The 21,671-nt window shown below is 44.2% G+C and overlaps 1 protein-coding gene across 1 annotated transcript in view; it reads right to left on the reverse strand.

Annotated features, from left to right (window-relative positions):
• IFT74 (intraflagellar transport 74) overlaps positions 1 to 21,671 on the reverse strand; it is a 176,534-nt gene that overhangs the window by 148,378 nt on the left and 6,485 nt on the right. Inside the window, exons 3-6 of the mRNA XM_077475147.1 lie at positions 13,625 to 13,760; positions 10,164 to 10,212; positions 8,063 to 8,161; positions 2,821 to 2,881 (exon numbers count right to left, since the gene is read on the reverse strand). Coding sequence (XP_077331273.1) covers positions 2,821 to 2,881; positions 8,063 to 8,161; positions 10,164 to 10,212; positions 13,625 to 13,760 — 345 coding nt within the window. The remainder of the gene's footprint in view (positions 1 to 2,820; positions 2,882 to 8,062; positions 8,162 to 10,163; positions 10,213 to 13,624; positions 13,761 to 21,671) is intronic.

Below are 21,671 nucleotides of genomic sequence, written 5' to 3' on the forward strand. Positions count from 1 at the left end.
CTGATATTGGACGCAAATCTCATGCCCAATGAGCCCTTGATGGAATGACAACTGAATCTTGAAATTTGTTGAATACCCCCCATATAATCATGATACAAGTCCTTTTTTCATGTATCTTAGGATCTTATAACAAAATTATTATTGACTTATTTAAATTTTAATTCACAGGAACGGAACTGTGCGTTTATAGTATGCCCAAGCTGGAGGTACTGAAAAAAAACTATTCTTTGGGATTTCATATTCTGCCATTATTTGAGTAAAGAATTTTAAAGTATCCTTCTGAAATTATTTCATTATATATCTTAAAGTGGAAGTAAACTCCCCTATCGTTTTCAGCCAAGGAAGCTGCCATCTTTGCCTCTGTTTAATCTTCAACTGCTATGGTGCTGCACATCTGATTCATTATGACACCAGCCATTGGATGGTTTGATAGTTTGGCTGAGAGCACAGCCAATGTGCAGTTAGCATTCCTGGCATGCCTTTTTTTTTTAACTGTTTAAATCTATGGGTTTACTTCCACTTTAAGGCTACTTTCACACTGGGGCGGGCGAGCGTCAGTGGTAAAGCGGTGCTATTTTTAGCGCTGGTTTACCGTCGTTTTAGCGGCACTATTCGGCTGCTAGCGGAGCAGGTTTAACCTCCGCTAATGGCTAAAAAAGGGTTAAAACCGCGACAGTGGCGCTATGCCGGCTGTTTGTCAGCGCTGCCCCATTGTTTTCAAAGATGCAGCTTGCAGGACTCATTTACCATCCTGCAAATTATCCCTAGGTAATTTCATGTTCAAGAAAAGTCTGCAAATATTTATTGAGGCTGCTCTAGTGGCGATAAACCCTGTTTGGTCCTTATGAACTAAAGTGTTAATATAAATAGATAGTCTATTTGCAAGTACCTTGGCTAAAATCTTAACATCAGAGGTAAGTAGAGAAACAGGATGATAAGAATCTGGTTTTAATAGATCTTTACCCGATTTTAGATTTACAGTAATTATACACAGGGACAGAAGTGTTCTACCCTTGACGGCTTCATCTGATTGGCCGTATCTTTCTTTTTACCTCTCAGGGGAGAACATTCTTTTGGAAGGGTTTTTAGTTTGTTGTATACCACTGACCCCTTAGATCCCTTAGAGGGGTTCCTGGTCCCTTTGTCACTCATAGCTTACAGTACAAAGCAGAGGCAGTACCAGCAAAATAATGTTTCACTTGCTAGGCTATAGTACACTACAATAACTTCTATTAGTCCTAGCTATACAGTACAATGTTGCCAAAAGGAAAATGCCTGTGTCACCAAACCTGACCAGCAACCACTCTGCTCTGTCCCTCCACCACCAGGAAGTAGCTTCTCTTGCAGAGCTCTAACTACTTCCTACACTTGTTTCTGCCATCTGACGCTGTTTAGCCATGCCCTCACGCGTAGACGCGCGCGCCCCCCTTCCTGTTTCAAACAGGGAAGCAAATCTCCCGCGTGAGCACCGGCATCATGGCGGCAGCAGGGGGGGGTTCCGCGACTTGCCCAAAAAATATTTATTTATTTTTTTTAAAAGGAAAAAGAGGCAGCTGGCTGGCATTCAAATAGATCAAAATCGCCAATATGGGGGCCCAGGAAGTGATCAGACCCCCCTTCATACCTGAGGGTCTGAGCTGGTGGAGCTTCTGCTGTTTCTAGCGTCAGAATGGTGAGTGCTCAATACAGTCTCCAGTGGTGACACATAGACATGACATGACAACACAAACAAGGAAGGAGACATTTCTGAGAAAATCTCCCCTACCTTTCTCGCAGCAGGGTTTATCAGAGATAAAAAAAAATCAATCTTTGCCCTTCACGGTAGGCTCCGAGACCTTGAAAGGAAACCTTCAGGAACAGGGGTAAACTCAGGTAATCCCGCAATACCAGACCTGCGAGAAGACCCTGCCAGTAAACTTTTATTGGCCTTACTACCAAAAAGTACTGGATCCCAGGGCCCAGCTTAAAAGCATTCGCAAGCAAAACCTCGTGTCTTCGGATGACGAGGCCCGGGTACCGTTCATTTAGTCCATTATGGAGATATCAGAACAGATCCGGTCAGGATGGCTGGCTCTCAAAGGATTACTGCCCGTGGAGCTCAGTACACACATCCTTACACGTGCCCAACACCTTAGACGCTGGCGAAAAAACTGAGGACTCCCAGTAATGGGAGGGGTTACATGGGGGAAGTTCCCGCCTTAAGGGGCGTGCCAGTGTCCAGCACCTGATATGCCGATATAACCACATAGTTATTACTATGGCTCTGTGTCCCCTGATGTAAGAAAAGAAAATGCTATTTTTTTTCAAGAAAAAATAAATAATAAAAGAACGAATCCTTTAAATCATGGGATAAAATATGCGTAAGGGAGTGTCACCGCTCCAGGAGGATCATCTGATAAAAATGTTATTCACCCAGTTAGAGAAGCCACAGGTGCCGGCAATGCATATAGTAATGAAAGAAAAATGATTCTGGACAGCCGCACTCAAAAAAAAACACGAAATCCAAAATTACATGTCACAGCAGAACAAGAAACTGACGCGTTTCTCACTACACACAGTGCTTAGTCATAGCTATGACTAAGCACTGTGTGTAGTGCAAAACGTGTCAGTTTCTTGTCTACTGTGACATGTAATTTTGGATTTCGTGTTTTTTTGAATAAAAGGCTTTTTTTGGAGTGCGGCTGTCCAGAACCATTTTCCATTCATTGATAAAATATGTGTGGCAACTGGATCTGGAGGATTTCTTTGCAATAACTTTGTCTAATGGCATGTTCATATACTTGTTTCACAGTTACAAACTGTTAATTCATCAAAATATACCATGTTGTAGTCTGCAAGCTGTCCCTGTTGCTCCTTAATTTCATGAGCAAGTTCTTCGGCTCTAAGGACAGAACAAATATTTACAATAAGATATTTACAAAGACAAGTTTAAATCTACAGCAGCCAAGTAAAGCAAACTGCTTGAACTTATGTGGAACACGGAAAACAGCTAGCAAGATAAAATATATGAAGCGTTGCACTATATTAGCCATAAAAATATGAGCACTTTTGGAAAAAACAACAGAAGCAATGGAGGATAATAACTATAATAGTAATGTAAATGACTGTAGAGACTTTCAAGGAACAATACTCTCTTTGTCAGACCAATTACAGAATGCAGAAGAGATGTCATTTTTAAAAGCGAATGTATACTTTGCCCATGTAAGGAAATAGTAACAGGTAACTGAAATGCCACATACCAGCACATACAAGTATTTTACAAAAGTGAGTGCACCCCTCACATTGTAAATATTTTATTATATCTTTTCATGTGACAACACTGAAGAAATGACACTTTGCTACAATGTAAAGTAGTGAGTGTACAGCTTGTATAACAGTGTACATTTGCTGTCCCCTCAAAATAACTCAACACACAGCCATTAATGTCTAAACCGCTGGCAACAAAAGTGAGCACACCCCTAAGTGAAAATGTCCAAATTGGGCCCAAAGTGTCAATATTTTGTGTGGCCACCATTATTTTCCAGCACTGCCTTAAAGTGGTTGCAAACCCTAGAAAAAAATAAAACCTGCAAGACAAAAGGCATAATGAGCTAGTATGCATCGCATACTAGCTCATTACGAAATACTTACCTTGGAACAAAGCTATTTCCTGGATCTCCATACACCTCTGTGATGGCGTCATGTCTCTGGAATGTTACTTCCGGATTCGTAGGATATGGCACTGTGATTTGCTGGAGCAGCAATGATGACACTCCTGCACATGCACGCGGGAGCTGAAGGTAACGGTACAGTAGCTGAAGAAACGGCACGTACGAGCTGCTGGCACATGCCTATACAGTGAATATCTCCTAAACCGTTTACGAGAAATTCACAGGACCTAAAGGCAAGCCTTATTATAGGCTTACCTGTAGGCAAAAGTGGTTGTAAAGGGTATGGAGTTCACTAGAGCTTCACAGGTTGCCACCGGAGTCCTCTTCCACTCCTCCACGACAACATCATGGAGCTGGTGGATGTTGGAGACCTTGAGCACCTCCACCTTCCGTTTGAGGATGCCCCACAGATGCTCAATAGGGGTTAGGTCTGGAGATATGCTTGGCCAGTCCATCACCTTTACCCGCAGTTTCTTTAGCAAGGCAGTGGTGGTCTTGGAGTTGTGTTTGGGGTCCTTATGTTTGAATAATGCTCTGCGGCCCAGTCTCCAAAGGGAGGGGATCATGCTCTGCTTCAGTATGTCACAGTGCAGGTTGCCATTCATGGTTCCTTCAATGAACTGTAGCTCCCCAGTGCTGGTAGCACTCATGCAGCCCCAGACCATGACACTCCCACCACCATGCTTGACTGTAGGCAAGACACACTTGTCTATGTACTCCTCACCATCCGAACCAAATAAGTTTATCTTGGTCTCATCAGACCACAGGGCATGGTTCCAATAATCCATATCCTTAGTCTTGTCTTCAGCAAACTGTTTGCAGGCTTTCTTGTGCATCATCTTTAGAAGAGGCTTCCTTCTGGGATGACATCCATGCAGACCAATTTGATGCAGCGTGCGGCATATGGTCTGAGCACTGACAGGCTGACCCCCCCACCCCTTCAACCTCTTCGGCAATGCTGGCAGTACTCATAAGTCTATTTCCCACAGATAACCTCTGGATATGACGCTGAGCATGTGCAGTGAACTTCTTTGTTCGACCATGGCAAGGCCTGTTCTGAGTGAAACCTGTCCTGTTAAACGGCTATATGGTCTTGGCCACCATACTGCAGCTCAGTTTCAGGGTCTTGGCAATCTTCTTATTGCCTAGGCCATCTTTATGTAGAGCAACAACTTTTTTTTTTTAGATCTTCAGAGAGTTCTTTGCCATAAGGTGCCATGTTGACCTTACAGTGACCAGTATGAGAAAGCGAGACCAAATTTAACACACCTGCTCCCCTTTCACACCTGAAACCTTGTAACACTAACAAGTCACTTGACACCGGGGAAGGAAAATGGCTAACTGTTCCCAATTTGGACATTTTCTCCTAGGGGTGTACTCACTTTTGTTGCTAGCGGTTTAGACATTAATGGCTGTATGTTGAGTTATTTTGAGGGGACAGAAAATTTACAACTGTTATACAAGCTGTACACTCACTATTTTATATTGTAGTAAAGTGTAATTTCTTCAGTATTGTCACAATGGTGTGGGGCACTATTCCTTCCACCTGACACCACCAATGATGGGGCACTATTCCTCCCACTGATATCAATGATGGGGCATTCTTTAATCTCACTGACACCAACAATGGGGCACTATTCTTCTCACTGGCACCAATTATGGGACACTATTCCTCCCACTGACACCAAATGCAGAGCCCTATTCCTCCCACTGACACCATTTTCTACTCACAATGTCCGAAGGACAGTAAATTGGCCCTTTGTTCAGAAAGTTTGGAGACCCCTGGTATAGAGAATCATGTGACTCATGGCAGTGCTGGTGCTTGGCAATTATCCCCCAAGGAACCACAGACTCGGTTCCCACTGGGCTTCCTCTCTTAGGCGAAGGAATGTTGGGATAGAAAGTATAAGATCCTGTGGGAGCCAGCTTAAAATTTAGGCCCCATGCACACAGGACATGTATTTAACTGTCCTAGAAGACAGCAGTATTTTTGCAGAAAAAAAGATGTGTCAAGCTCTTGGTTAAGGCCTCTTGCACATGCAGTTTTTTTTTTTTACAGCTTAAAAAACGCCTCTCCGTGTTAGTCTATCTTTCCATGCACACATAGGCTTTTAGGAGCTGTAAGTGGCATATGCGTTTTCAAGCTGTAAAAAAACCCGGGGCCAGTGCATTCTGGAACAGCAGCATTACAGCTGTAAAGAACGCTTGACGCTGCTAAACTCATGTTAACAATGTATACAGCGTTAAGCCACGGTAAGCGTTTTTAAGCTGTAGTAATTGGATTTAGGAGTGTAAAATAGAAGAGGGCAGAGAAATGCTGCTTAACGCACATTAACGCCAATGCAAAGCGATACTAAAAACGGGTTCTTACAGCCACCTTTTCCTAGCGTCGGTATTGGCTTTGCAGCTCGTTTTTTTAAAATGCCCTGTGTGCATGAGAACTTCAGAAACTGGACTTTAACTATTCAAATTGACACTTTAGATCATTTTTAATTTACACTGGCTGGGCAAGACATTTTCCTAATGGAAACGAAACATGCAAGCAATGCTTGCTTCCAAATTTCGATGACTCTGTGTTAATGTCTTGGTAACCCCTTCTATCATTCCCTACCTCTTGATCTTTCAGCATCTGGAATTGCACTACCTCCTTGGAAGTTATTCTCCATTCTCACTTCACTCTTTACCTTTCTCTCACTCCTGTCTTCCTTTGGGCTACCTCCAGGTTCCCGTTCACCACCTTTTTCACTCTACGGTCTGTTACCCCTTTTCTTTTCCTCTCCCCATTACTTTTTTCTTTACATCTGTTATCATTCTTGGTATTTATACGGATTTTTGTTTTCTCTATACACAATTACCTGCATCAGTTTCATTGGTTTATGACTGGATTGCAAGAATTTTAGCTATTAGAAAGCGGACTTGCATTCATAAGCATCCCCCTTTTTTACCTTTTGATTTATATCTCTACAGGGTCCAACTGATTATTTTCAATATTCCATTTTCAATATTCCAATTTTCCATTATTATTATTATTATTAATATTATTATTATGGACTCCTAGTGTATTATACTTTGTACCAATTCTCACTGTCACTTTCTAAGTCATTGTAACGGGATGCTTTTCCAACCACTTCTATACCAATATATTTGTTGGTTGTTGCCTGTTAACATCTTATTTGCTCAAAACCAATAAACAAATTTGTCAAGGAAACATTAAATACATTTAATGCCAGTTTTCAGTACAAACTACCAATATTGTTACAGTACTGTAAGACATCCAACAATAATAGCTACATAGTTGGTAAGATTGAATATTAAGACACAAGACACAAGATTTGCAAATGCACTGTATGAAGAATTTCTTAAAGTGGTTCTAAAAAGGTACAAAGTTTTTTTACCCGAATGCATTCTATGCATTAAGGTTAAGAACCTTCTGCAGGCAGCATCCCCCTTTCCCCAGCCCCCCTAAATACTTACCTGAACCTGATCTTGATCTAGCAATGTGCACAAGAGTAGCGTCTCTCCCAGCTCTCTCTCTTCATTGGGCAGAGAGGCAGCAATGGGAGTCATTGGCTCATGCTGCTGTCAATCAAAGCCAGTGAGGAGGGAGCAGGGGTGGGGCTGAGGCCACACGACTTCCCTCATAGCAAGTGGCTTGCTATGGCAGCACTCAGCAGGGAGGAGGACCCAGGATCACTGTGTCGCAGTCTGGAATCAGGCTCAGAGGCCAGTAGCTATAGCAGTGGAGCAGCACTCACAGACAAGTGGGACAGATATAAACGCAGGTCACCCTGGCTGATGACACGGGTTCACCTCAGGTATGGCGTCTAAATACTACTTTATTATTTACTTTAGTAAATACTATTTTGCTGCGTGTTAGTACCAGGTCCCGGGCCTCAGGATCGCCCCACCAGGAGGTGAGCAAACTGGGGTCCAGTAACAGATATAGCAGGTAAGGATCAAGCAGAAGTGTAGTTGAGGAACAAGCCAAAGGTTGGTAATGAATAGTTGCAGGTTGGGATTAAGCAGAAGCGTAGTTGAGGAACAAGCCAAAAGTCGGTCACGAGTGGTAGCGAAGATATGGACGGCAGAGGGGGGGACAAAAGTGAGATCTAGGCTGGGAGGAGCACAATAATCTGGCAAATCAGGGAGTGCAGAGGCATGGCTTAAATCAGGAAGTCCAAGGGAGAAGCAAAGGGTTCAAGATTCAAGACAAAGCAGGGGTCCCAGGTTCAAGTCCAGGCCCTGACACGTCGGCAGGGGATGCGAGAAGAGGATCAGGGCTGCTTTGTGCAAAACTATTGCACAGAGCAGGCAAGTATAACATGTTTGTTTGTTTTTTTACATTGTACCTTTATTATGCAGGAATTGAAGCTATCACACTATACAACAAATGATCTTAAACAATAACTTACTTTTTCTCATATGACAAAAATACTGAATTCTCTTGATTATATGTATCAATTTCTTTCTTCAGCTTTGCCAATTCGGTTGTAAGCTCGTTCAATTTACTCCTAAAGGTTTAGAAAGAGGGGTTACAGAGGATAAGACAGAATCAATAGAAATGGATCCCAATTTTCAGCAGCAACATTGTTGTATAAAATGCCATGTCTATCAAGATCTACTTCGATGGTTTCTTATTTCATACATAACCCCCTTTGTGACTGCAGTACAATTTTTTAGGTCCAAATGTAAAATGCCCCTTACTGCGAGAATGTTGAAGTGTCACTAAACCCACATCATAAAAAAAAAAAAATTAATAAATGGTGTATTAAAGTACATGCTGTTGATACGCATTCAGACACTATGGGATTCGTTTTCTGTATTCTACAAAAAACCTGGTTGATCCTGCTGCTCTCAATCTCCACCTTCTGTTCCTGTCCCCAATGCAGCTAGGGATTTTGCAGCTGTGGTTGCAACTCTGCACATGCTCAGTTTTCAGGGAGTTTCTACGCTATCACATCTGAGCAGACCATGTGACTATAGTAACACATGTGGGCCTATGCACAGTGGCGACAGCCAACTCACTCCCTCCTCCTCCATGCCCACTAACCAGCTAAACACCAGGTGAGTGGGATATTACATGTAGATTGATGAAGGCTTCACCTCCCTCTTATTCTAAGAAACACTCTGGAGGGGCATGACACAGCCTGTGACTGGCAGAAATCTGCACATACCATGTTTTTGACAAAAATTACAAAACCACCATAACAAACCACCCCAACCACCCCACATGGCGGCAGAAATCAGAGCACCTAAAGGATTTTTTTTTAAATAAGTTGGTTGGCGATGATGCAGAGCAGAAAGATCGCTCTGATGACCGTACATCCCCCCTGCCCCTCGGTACCGGCCAATAGGATCGCTTCTTCTCTTGGCCAATCATGTTCCTCCTGCTTCCTAAATGACCAGGAGGAAAAATAAGTGTGAAAATAGTGAATATTCATTCGCTATTGTCACACAACTGGGTGGGCTCAGGGCACAGCCCACCCTTTTTTAAAGCCAATTAGAGCCTCAGGCTCTAATCACATGCTTAAAAAAAATTAACACACACAATTGGAATCCATGAGCCCGGCTCCCCACATGTAGATTAGGGGGCTGGATGCATGGACAGGGGGGCGGCGCCCCTGCACCCTTTATAGACAAGCCGCCACTGACTAAATGATTAATGTTATACACAAAAAAAAAAAACCTAGCTTTATATATATGCCTGAAGACTTTCAGGAAGCAAAGAAGAAAGCCTGTGATATATATCCATATATAAAGACAGAATGTCATAATGAGGAGGTAAATTTCACCATTATCAAATGCACATACATACATGGAATTTTATAGGAAAATTGATATCTTCCTCTATGCAAGCTTCACATAGACATTGGAGGAAAATTTTCATGCATATGGAGCATTCTGCAGAATTCAGCAGCTGTTATCTTTAGGGTGGTATATATACTGTATATACCAAATACACCAAGTTCAGAAGAGCACGGGTTAAACTTACAAAATCAGCTCTGCAGATTTCCTGACCTACCAAACTGATCTTACCCTAGATAGCTATTAGCTGGCAGGCATGACCCCCTCTATACTTATATGTGGCTTCCAATTTCACCATCAATGCTCACATGGTAGTCCAGGCTTATCAAAGTCTTATTACCACCATGGTGAGCCCTGCAGCATTTTCAGCCCTGTAATGCCATGTTTGTAATCCGGTTTACATTTGAAGAGTAATACAATTCTTGCAGGGAATTACAAATCATGTTTCAAATATCAGGACAGGAATCATAACACTTAAACAAAAGCAAATGTCAGCTTCAGAAAGTGATCTTTACGGAACTTCTAATTGGAAGGTGACACTAGAACTGCTGATTGGGAAGTTGTTACTAATTATATGTGGCAGTGATATGATAAAACGCTCTTTGAAAGAGTCTGAATCACTTGGCTGAACTGTATAGCTGCCAAATGTAGAAACATATAGGGGGTCCTGAATAGGCAATTACGCATTGCAGAAGGTCATCAACATACCGAAGCAGCCCAAGAAAGTAGGATTTGTCCAGAATCTGTCTCTGAGGACCTGAAAAGTGAAATAAACCTTATTATCAGCACTGATATCTATAGGCTCATATTATTGTTACTTACATACAGTCTGACACAAAACATTTTGTACTGCAGAGAGCACAGAAGTGGTAAAAATAAAAATGAACACAACAAAAGACAGAAAAATTAGGAGGAACATTTGAGGTTTGCATGGTCATGGTAGTCATCATCACTACAAAAAACGCGAAAATATGCAAATACAGTATACTGTAAATAAAGCATTCCCTAAAAAGCCCTTTGATTTTTTGGGGGAAAACTACTCCTGCCCTGCAAGGGTTAACTACTTATTTTTTTCTAGGGAGGAGTAGAAAGAAGCACATTATCTTACCCGATTCTCTGGTGGACTGTCCCTTTGCATCATCATGTCCAATGCAGAGATATAGACCTTGCATCAGTCTTGATAACGTAAGAGGACCATAGACTGCTGGAGCATAGGGGAGAAGATGCTACGATGACCGGTCTAGCAGCGCGGTATCATAAGTAACTCTTCCATATGCCCCCTGACCTAAACAAGCAGCTTAAGCAGTATTAAACCCAAAAGCAAACATTATATTGCAGCTTACCAGTTCTTAGATGTGGTGGCTGCATTAGTTTTCTTTTTAGACTTTCTTTCTTCTATTTTAATGTGGTGATCCCACAGAGAGGCTCGCTTGCAGGTACAGGGATGAGACAAACTATTTAACACTGACGGGTGACTAAAATGATCAGCTTTTATTATTTATGCACTGTAAATCCTTTTTGGCAAAAGGGAAAAAAAAAAAAAGGTTTGCTGTAACTGATTTGGCTATTACAGTGAAGTTTGGCTTCAATTTGTTAGATTATTTAAATCTGCTATCCCATCTAACATTTTTTAAATGTGCCTCCTGTTCATATTCATCTAGAGTGGTGTCTGTATAATACAGGAGGTGTGTTGCCGGCCAGATCACCAAGTGAAAAGGTGAAAAGACAGGTGGAAAAATGCCTAAAAAAATAAAACTAATGCAGCTAACACATTTAATGATTGGTAAGCTGCAATATATTACAATGTGAGCACAGCCTTATTGCAAAGAGGAATTTTTAAGCTTAACACAACTGAAGACACCTCCATCAACTTTTACTAGCTCACAAACTGCTTCAAAATCAATATCTAAGAACTAAAACAATACCTAATACAAAGCAGTCACCAATAACCTGTATCCCAGGGGTGCCCAACCACTGGGCTGTGTGGTACCCTCTGATGTGGCCCACCCCCAACTGCTCGCCTCCTGTTCCATGCCCAGATTTGCCAACCTCCCAGGAATCAGTGTAAAGAACAGAGCTAGAGGAAGCATGCAGCTGCAGTAGAGATCAGAGCTGATGCTTCCGGTATAGTCCTGAACGAGTGATTAAAAATGCACTCCACCTGAGACAGAAGCTACCAGCAATGCCCGTCAGCTGTACCTTCCAGCAGTATCAACTTGCCATACCCACCCAGAGGGACAGCCAGCAGTACCTGCCAGCCATACACACCCTAGTGGACAGGCTGCAGCAGCCTCTAGTCATACCCACTCTGGTGGAGAGCCAGCAGCAGCTGCCAGCCATACCCACCCTGGGGGACAGCCAGCAGCAGTCCCCAGTCATACCCACCCTGGGGGACAGCCAGCAGCAGTCCCCAGTCATACCCGCCCTGGGGGACAGCCAGCAGCAGTCCCCAGTCATACCCGCCCTGGGGGACAGCCAGCAGCAGAAGCCAGCCATACCTGCCCTTGGGGACAGCCAGCAGTACCTGCTAGCCATACCCACCTGTAGAACAGCTAGCAGCAGACCCCAGCCATACCCGCCCTGGGGACAGCCAGCAGCCGCCAACCATGCCTGCCCTGGGAGACAGCCAGCAGTACCTGCCAGCCATTCCCACCCTGGGGGACAGCAGCAGCCACCAGCCATACCAGCCTTAAGGGACAGCAGCAGCCAGCAGGAATCCTGTGAAAGAAGTGAAGATTGAGGTCAGCTTTTGGAAAAAATCAAACAGCAATAGGCATATCTGTTCTTTACACTGGTACACTAGATACACTGCTTTCAAACTGATCCGCAGGTGCAGTGCGCCTTGCGGGTTATATGCACAGAGTCATAGACTTCTATTATTAGCTGCAGGTATGGTGCGCTTTCAGAAAGTCCCCCACACCTGCTGGATATTATAGAATTCTATGGCAAAGTGCAGCTAACCCCAAGTAAACTTCTGTGCATCAGTGTGAAAGTAGCCTTAGGTCCCTTTCACACAATCAGTTCAATTGGGTTCGCCTGTTTTTTTAGGCAGACCCAATCGGACCCTCCATTCACCTCAACAGAGCGACGGATGTAAATGGTATTGTATCCGTTTACACCCACCTACCTCCAATCCAATCCGCTTAAAAAAATAACTAAAAAATAAAATAAACAGATGGGGATCCATCCCCTTCCGTCTTGGCGAATAGGATTGGTGGGCTCATAGAGTAGAGTGTGCTCATTGTGGCCGTGACTGGTTACCAGGTTGCTTAAGTGGCCCTCGCTCTTCAAACGGTTAAGGACCCCTGCTGTAACCCCGCCGACGCCCGCACCGCCCCAGTGTGAAAGGGGCCTAATGGGTTGCTGGTTCGAATCCCAACCACGACACTACCTGCCTGGAGTTTGCATGTTCTCCCTGTGCCTGCGTGGGTTTCCTCTGGGTGCTTCGGTTTCCTCCCACACTCCAAAGACATGCAGGTAGGTTAATTGGATTCTGTATAAATTGTGCTTAGTATGTATGAATGTTTATTAGGGACTTTAGATTGTAAGCTCCTTGAGGGTAGGGACTGATGTGACTGTGCAATGTATATGTAAAGCGCTGCATAAATTGACAGCGCTATATAAGTACATGAAATAAATAAAATAAAAATAACTGACGCAACAATAAAGGACGCAGGAAGAAGAGGAAGATCTGGGCTGCTCTGTGCAAACCACTGCAACAGAGCAGGTAGATAAAACATGTTTGTTATTTAAAAAAAACAAGGGCTTTAATACCACTTTAAATCGCTGCTGTTAAAAAGGTTGCCCTCTGCTGTTAGATTTGTATAATCACAGAAAATTTTCATTTTCCTTTCCTGGCTCCGAGTCATGTCAGCACATAAAGGAGTGGAGCTGATCTGTAGTGTGCGAACTTGACTCAGCATCAGGAAAACGAAAATTTACTTTCATATACTTACCGTAATTTTTTATTTTATTTATATTTTTGGCTCTGCCTCATGTGAGCACACAACAGGTCCACTTATTTTTGCTGTTACACACACATATAATATATATATTATATACATATATATACACACACATTATTTTTTTTTATTTTTTTTTTGAATATTTCTATAAATGCTATTATTATTACTACTACATTTTTGTTGTTTATACAAAGTCAGTTCTACCTTTTATCCCAGTTTTCATTCCACTCAAGCCTTGCTGAGTAACAGGTCGGTCTGCTACTCTTATCTGTGCTGTAAGTACTCCACTTGCACCCTGTGGCCCACCACGTGTCCCTGGTCTGGCAGTACCAGGCAGCATCTACAGAAATAAAATCAATAATAAAACCTACTGATTCAGTCTTGCATGTTAAGTACACCAACATTTAACTAGACTGTAATAATATCAACTAATGGTTCATTCATAAATTAAAGAAAAAAAAAAGAAGGGTTGCTGAACACACATCTCAATTTTTTTTTTTTTTTTTTTTTAATCTTTATTTAAGGAATGCGGTACAAATAATGCAGTTTCATAACAAATTGTTCACCAACAAAAAAAATTTTTCTGTGCCAAACCAAAGAGACAGTAGATCATCGACGTCCGTAATTAATACTTAATAAGACCAATATTCACAGGGCTATCAACCCTACGTGGTAACCGGAAGTCGGACATGTTCATTTCCCTCCCCTTATAAATTTTTGTAATAAATCCAGGCCCCTTTCACACCCTCCCCCCCCCCCCCCCCCAAAAAAAAAAAAAAAAAAAAAAGGGGGGGGGGGCCCGCCGGGCCCACGTCGAATGGTAGAGTGGGACATGAAAAAGGGGGGGTAGACCTTTTGCCAATCAAGGCGGTACCGTGCCCTTGTGGTAGGCCACTACTCATCATTACTTGTGGGCTGGTATTTCAGAAAATGCACCCGACGTGGTACTTAGTCCATCGGATTGGGATTGTGGTGTAATGCCCTAGATTTCCCGCATTCCAAGGGTATTTTAGCATAAGGAGGAGAAAAAGAGATAGAGATAAGAAACATAGAGAAAAAAAAAAAAGGGAAGCAGGAGGTACACAAGAGGGGAAGGGGTGGGTGGGGGACAGACTTCGTCAGGGCCCGCAGCCCCGGCCATGATCAGACCCTCAGATGTAAGATTTGTATTCGTCAGAGTATTGGAACATATCCCAGTGTGTCCAACGTGCATTGTGTTCTTCCTCACGGTCCCCTAGGGCAGCTGTAAGTTGCTCCATCCGCTGTATATCGCACAGTCTGGTGAACCACAAAGATACCGTAGGTGGAGACTGTTGCTTCCATACACTGGGAATGCAAGCCCGTGCCGCGCTCAGCAGATGCCTCAATAAGGATTTGCTGTACTGCTTACATGACATTGGGGTTAGGTTTAAGAATATAGCTGCTGGATTATCCTGTAAGGAGATATCTGTGATTTTGTGAATGATCTGCAAGACCTGTCTCCAGAACTGGGCTAGATCTGGACACTCCCAGAAAATGTGGAGCAGTGTGCCATTGTGGGTGTTACATCTCCAACATAGGGGGCTAAGGCCTGGAAATATGGACGCCAGAACTGATGGAGTCCTGTACCAACGCGTCAGAATCTTGTAGGTTATCTCCTGATATTTGCTACACAAGGATGATTTGTGCGCAAACAGGAGAATACTTTTTTTTGATCCTCCGTGAATGTGGTATGGAGATCCCTTTCCCACTTCCTCAAGTATGGAGGGTCAGCGTGCGACTTGTGAGCGAGTAAAATATTATAGGAGTAGGAAAGAGACCCCCTTATGGGCCCTTCTCCTGAACATAAGCCCTCAAAGGGAGTCAATTGTCTGTGAAAGCAGCCGCTGTCTGGGAGGGATCGGAGGAAGTGTGCAAGTTGTGTAATCTTCCATTTCCCCAAAATTGAAGAATTAAGGACAGGATATACGCTTGCCGGGTCAACCCACCCCGAGGGTCCGAGAAAAGTAGAGGCTCTGACCAAACTCTGATCCGATTGGAGTCTAAATGATCTGTCCGATACTCCTGGTGGGAAGTCCGGGTGTCCTATTATGGGCGTCAACGGAGATGGGGAGTTGGTCGTCCCCGCAATTCTGAAATATTTGTGGAGTGCTCGCATGGTGGGTTCGATTAAATGGTGCGGCGAGGAGAATCTGGAAAAAGGGGACCCACTCCAGGGTAGCCCCGCCAGGGGAATCGACATAGACTCCTGCTCTAGTCGTACCCACAATTTTTGGGGCGAATGTCTGCACCAGTCCACAACTCTATTCATATGGACTGCTGTGTGATACAGGGCAGGGTCAGGAAGCCCAACCCCCCCTCTAAGTTTCGGTCTCTGTAATAGCGAACCCTTCAGCCGCGCTGGCCCACCCTGCCAGACGTACTTAATAAAGAGCGAATGTAGCTTGCCAAAGAAGCTACGCGGAATCCCCACTGGCAATGTCTGTAAGAGGTAGAGCAATCGCGGCATAACGTTCATCTTTAAGACATTGCATCTACCAAACCAAGAAACCGCCAAGTTCCTCCATCTGTCTAAATCCAGATAAATACTATTTAGTAAAGGCTAAAAGTTGAGTTGGTAGATAAGTCTCGGATCTGAGGGAATTTTGGTACCTAAATACTTGATTGCTAAGGCGATTCCAGTGGCTAGGAGGGAGGGAGACATTAAGTGCCTCTGATTTTTGAAGGTTGATTTTGAAGTCCGATAGATCGCCATATCGGTGAATCTCCGATAGGAGGATCGGGAGAGAGGTATGTGGATCGAAAATATAGAACAAAAGGTCGTCTGCATACGCAGCGATTTTATGGTGGTATGTGCTTGTTTCCAGCCCCCTGATGTCAGGGTTAAGCCGAATATGTTGCAATAGGGGTTCCTCACACATCTCAATTTAAATAGAAACATTATCTCCAAATTGAGTGGAAATTGCTAAAATTATTTCAAACAAAATCCATAAAAATACTAAATGTCATACTGAAATTATAGACAGAAATATTTTTTTTTTGAAGTACAAAATTTTCTTCTAGTGTATATTTAGCTAAAACAATTTTTTTTTAAGTTTTGGATTGTTTGGGGAAAGGTTAGTACCAGCAGTTTTTCTTGCTGTCTGTGGCTATGCTGGGGAGAGACAACCACCCTGTTTCTCCTGATGATTACTCATATGGCGACAGAAATGATGACGTAAGTAGACCTTAGACTGCTGGAGCATAAGGGAGAAGATGCTGTGATGACTGGTCTAGCAGCAGAATGTTACAATTGTCACCATAAAAAGAGGTAAGGGGATACCTTCAAATGGGGTCACCTGTTCCAGAGGCCTCACTTTTTGTTGCACATTCAGGACTGGACACGAAAAGGAAATATCCCAATGGTTTAACCCTTCCACTAATAGAAAATGTGGGTTATATTTACAGTTTAAAGGGGTTGTAAAGGTTTGTGTTTTGCCACCTTAATGCATCCAATGCATTAAGGTGAAAAAACACCTGGCAGTGACCGGTCCCCTAGCCCCCCCGTTTCACTTACCTGACCCCTCGAACTTGACCCACGGGGATGCGCTGTCTCTCTGCGGGGTGGGGTCGAGTCCTGCATTCGGCCTCTATGGACGACAAATGCTGGACTCAAAAGCGCGCCTGCAAGGTAACCCCCCAGGAGAGTACTTCTCCTAGGGGGTTATCTGATGTGGTTCGGAGCCGTGAGAGCCGCAGAGGGACCCCAGAAGATCAGGTTCAGGGCCACTCTGTGCAAAACGAGCCGCATAGTGGAGGCAAGCATGATATGTTTCTTATTTAAAAAAAAAAAAACAACAACCCTTAAAGTGGTGTTGCCACCAAAAATATAACCTAAGTTGTATGTGCAGCAAAGGGTCTTAATAAAATTAATTGGCTAATAAAAAATTTTTTACTTACCTATTTCTTGCGGTTGCTAGGTGGTCCCACGAAATCTGCCTCTTCCATTGCCCAGGCTAAAAACGTCACTTCCCTCGGCAGCCCGGCTCGCTAAGGCTCCTGGGAGAAGTGTGTCACCATTTCCCAGGATGCCTTGGGCATCACCGAGGGCTACAATCGCGTTATTTCGAAACCGGAATTGACGCGATTGCATGTGTAATTTGGCGCCATATTTGATTTGGGAATCCCTTTGTTAGCAGAATACGGCGCTCGATATAGCGCTGACTGCGCATGCGCGAGATGTAATCGAACGGGCGGTGCATGCTGGTCTTTTACCAGCACACTCTCCCGGAAGAGGATGCCTGTGGGCTTCACATGCCCACAGGCAAAATGACAACCGTCAGGAGACGGTTTTATAAAATCGTTTTTAATGACAAAATAGCATGCTGCTGGATGGAAAAAAAGAAAAAGTAAGTGTTAGATTTAATTATAATAATGATTGTCAGTATGCAAAAAAAAAAAAAACGATCAAGACAGTGGAATCCCGCTTTAAGCCGCGTACACACGGGGCGGACTGTCTGGCCAACTTAGTCCGTCAGACAATCCGACGGACAGTTTGTCATACTTTCGAATGAACGGACTTGACCACACACACCACTTTTTGAGCAGACTAATACGGCGTACTAAGTCCGCCATACTATCCGCCCTACTTTTGAAATGAACGGACTCGCCCACACACGCGGAGGAAAGTCCGCTCATTTCGAGCGGGTCTCCAGGCAGGCGGAGCCCGCGAAGGAGACGCCGCTGGCCCCGCCGCCTGGTATGGACTTAAAGGGGAACCCCAACGCCGAAGTCCCCCCAAGTCCACAACAGACCCTTGTCCGAGCACGCTACCCGGCCGGCCAGGAAAGGGGGGCGAGCGAGCGCCCCCCCCCCCTCCTGAGCCGTACCAGGCCGCGTGCCCTCAACATGGGGGGGTGCCTTGGGGAAGGGGGGGCCGCGCGGCCCCCCCACCCCAAAGCACCTTGTCCCCATGTTGATGAGGACAAGGGCCTCTTCCCGACAACCCTGGCCGTTGGTTGTCGGGGTCTGCGGGGGGGGGCTTATCGGAATCCGGGAGCCCCCTTTAATAAGGCGCGGAAGGCGCGGTTGCCCGGCAGAAGAACCGAAGAGGGGGACAAGACCCCCGAAGTCGGGAGAAGAGGCCGGCAGCGAGGAAGAAAGCCGGACTCCTCCGCTAGCAAAAGAGCTACAAGAAGATAGCGGAGGAGTCCGGCGAGAAGACCCCCGAAGACGGAAGACCCCCGGAGCTGTGCAATAAAGTATTTTATCTCGTGTGTTGTGTTTTTTTTGGTACTTTTATTTTACAGGTGAATGGGTAGGGGTACATTGTACCCCATACTCATTCACATAGGGTGGGGGGCCGGTATCCAGGCGCCCCCTTATTAAAGGGGGCTCCCGGATTCCGATAAGCCCCCCGCCCGCAGACCCCGACAACCAACGACCAGGGTTGTCGGGAAGAGGCCCCTGTCCTCATCAACATGGGGACAAGGTGCTTTGGGGTGGGGGGGGCCACGCTGCCCCCCCTTCCCCAAGGCACCCCCCATGTTGAGGGCACGCGGCCTGGTACGGCTCAGGAGGGGGGGGGCGCTCACTCGCCCCCCTTTCCTGGCCGGCTGGGTAGCGTGCTCGGACAAGGGTCTGTTGTGGACTTGGGGGGGACCCCCACGCCGATTTTTTTCGGCGTTGGGGTTCCCCTTTAAGTTCATACCAGGCGGCGGGGCCAGCGACGTCTCCCTCGCGGGCCCAGCCTACCTGGAGACCCGCTCGAAATGAGCGGACTTTTCTCCGGGCGGGAAAAGTCCGCTCATTTCAAAAGTACGGCGGACTGGCACACACACGGGCGGATTGTCCGCCGAAATGTGAGTCCGACGGACAGTATTACGGAAATTCCGAAATACTTAGTCTGCCAGACTGCACGCTGAAAAAGTCCGCTGAAGCCCACACACGAGCGGACTGTCCGCTGAAATGTGTTTCGGCGGACTAAGTAGGCCAGACAGTCCGCCCGTGTGTACTCGGCTTTAGTGTCACTTTAAGCTCAGCAAATCAATACAACTACTGGCATTTTTTGGTTCAACAGCTCAGATAAGAAAGGGGGAAATGGGAAAAAAATAATAAAAAAAAATTTTTTTAAAGTTAGGCTGTTTTCACACTAATAGAACAAAAATAAATATAGTAATGGGACTTTTAGATACTGAAACCTCCTAATGGAATAATATATGACACAGTGATGTATAAAAGTAACAACATTTTATTAAATACATAAAAATGTCTTATATCGTTTAAGACATGTGTAACAAAAAAATTAAACAGCAAACTCTGTATACACCTGTAAACAGCCCCTACAACAAGGTGAGCAATTTCCTCAATAGTCACAAATGTGTAATCATGAACTATGATAGACACTCATACTCTGGTCCTGAGTGTTTATCATAGTTCATGATTACACATTTGTGACTATTGAGGAAATTGCTCACTTGTTGTAGGGGCTGTTTACAGAGTTTGCGGTTTCATTTTTTTGTTACACATGTCTTAAACGATAGAAGAAATTTTTATGCATTTAATAAAACTTTGTTATTTTTATATCTAACTGTGTCATATATTATTCCATTAGGAGCTTTCAGCATCTAAAAGTTTCATTACTCTATTTCTTTTTGTTCTATTCAATCTGGGATGTGGTGCTGTGCTTTGGTCAATATACCCTATTCTACCTGCTTTCATGCCAATCCATTTTTCTTCCGCTTTTAGGCACAAAAAAAAAATGCATGACCATGAAATCCTATGGGACTCTTCACACTGATCAGCTGAGGATCCGATGCGTTTTAACAAATCCTGCTTGCTGCATTTATTGGTGCATTTTTGGAAAGGTAAAAACAAAAAAAGACACCAAAATTGCACCTACCCGTTGAAATGAATGGAAACCACATCAAAAACAATGCAAAAGGCACTGGAAACGTAACAAAAATGAAGTTAAATTGCTATTAAAATGTGGCAAAAAACACATATGCGTTTTTACAGCATTTTTGCAATGGGCAGTATAAAAAGTGCCCTAGCATTTTTATTAGTAAAACAAATGTAGCCTGTGAAAGATTAGTGTACAGTATTTCATTTTTGCCTACAGGTTGACTACACTGCCTTGCAGGGTTTTCCAGGAGGCCCAAAAGAGCCACCCCAATGAGCGCACTCCTGGTGGGGATCACCTTTTCATGTGCCACTGGGGGGGATCTGGTGCTTAATGAACAGCACATGTAGTTTCAGGACATTACAACCCAACTAAACACAGTGGGAGTTTCTTGTCCAGAAGGTCAAGGAAGCGCAGTGGAGAGGGCCACAGCACAGAGATCTTCTAAAACTGGAAGATACTGTACTGTATATCTGTATGGAGTAAAATGCAGGATAAAAAGCCTTATTTACTGTCAGTTATGTGGTGCCAGAGGGAAAACAATATCGCACTGAAGGTTTTTATACTACTTTAATACTGTGCTAAAATGTAACACATTTGTTTCAATGCAGGCTACAAATGTATCATAAATGAATGAAGAGAGGATATTAGGGAGATTGAAAGTCTCACAACTTTGATCAAATATACACAAGAAAAATTCAGAAATGCATGGTTCTACTGGATTGGGTTCTCCAGTATGAATGATTCCAAACAATTTTTAGCTGAATAAGCGGATTGATGACACAGCTATGCTGAGTGAAGGTCATCAGTGCTTGCTAGTTTTTTTTATTTGTCTGGGTCATATTGGTTACAATTGAGTCCCCTTCTATGGCATTATCAAAATGCGCCCCCACCGGTGCCCCCTAACTCTTGCTGGACATATGCCTCTTACCTATCTTTGTGGTTCTTTATGGACTGTATGTTTATATGAGGCCTTTAGGCCCGTTTTGACAAATGGTAACTTTTTAGGCTCTAATTGTGTTATATGGAGCGTTTCATACAATTTGATCAATTGATTTTTAAAAGAGAAGTTTGGGAATGGGTTTCTGTACAATCATACTTGCCTAGCTGGATGCTGCATTTGTCCCCCACCGGCTCTAACACTGAGAACTGAACGATCAAACACTGTCAATTGTTCAGTTCTCACAGCTGTGAGCAGAGAGCTGGTGGCTGTCAGTCAGCGGCTCTCTGCTCTATCCCCCCTACCTCCACATGCTTAGTGGTGCGCTGGGCTGTGGAGGGGGCGGAATCGGCCGGCTCATGCTCTCAGCAGCTCGCTGAGAGGCTGAGCCACATGCCGGCCCAATCATGTGGGCAGATCCATAGGTTTGCAATCTTTCCTGAGCCAGGACC

Source organism: Lithobates pipiens, unplaced genomic scaffold (assembly GCF_037356315.1).
Source record: "Lithobates pipiens isolate NorthernLeopardFrog02 unplaced genomic scaffold, aLitPip1_a1.2 Scaffold_13, whole genome shotgun sequence".
NCBI classification, from domain to species: Eukaryota; Metazoa; Chordata; class Amphibia; order Anura; family Ranidae; genus Lithobates; species Lithobates pipiens.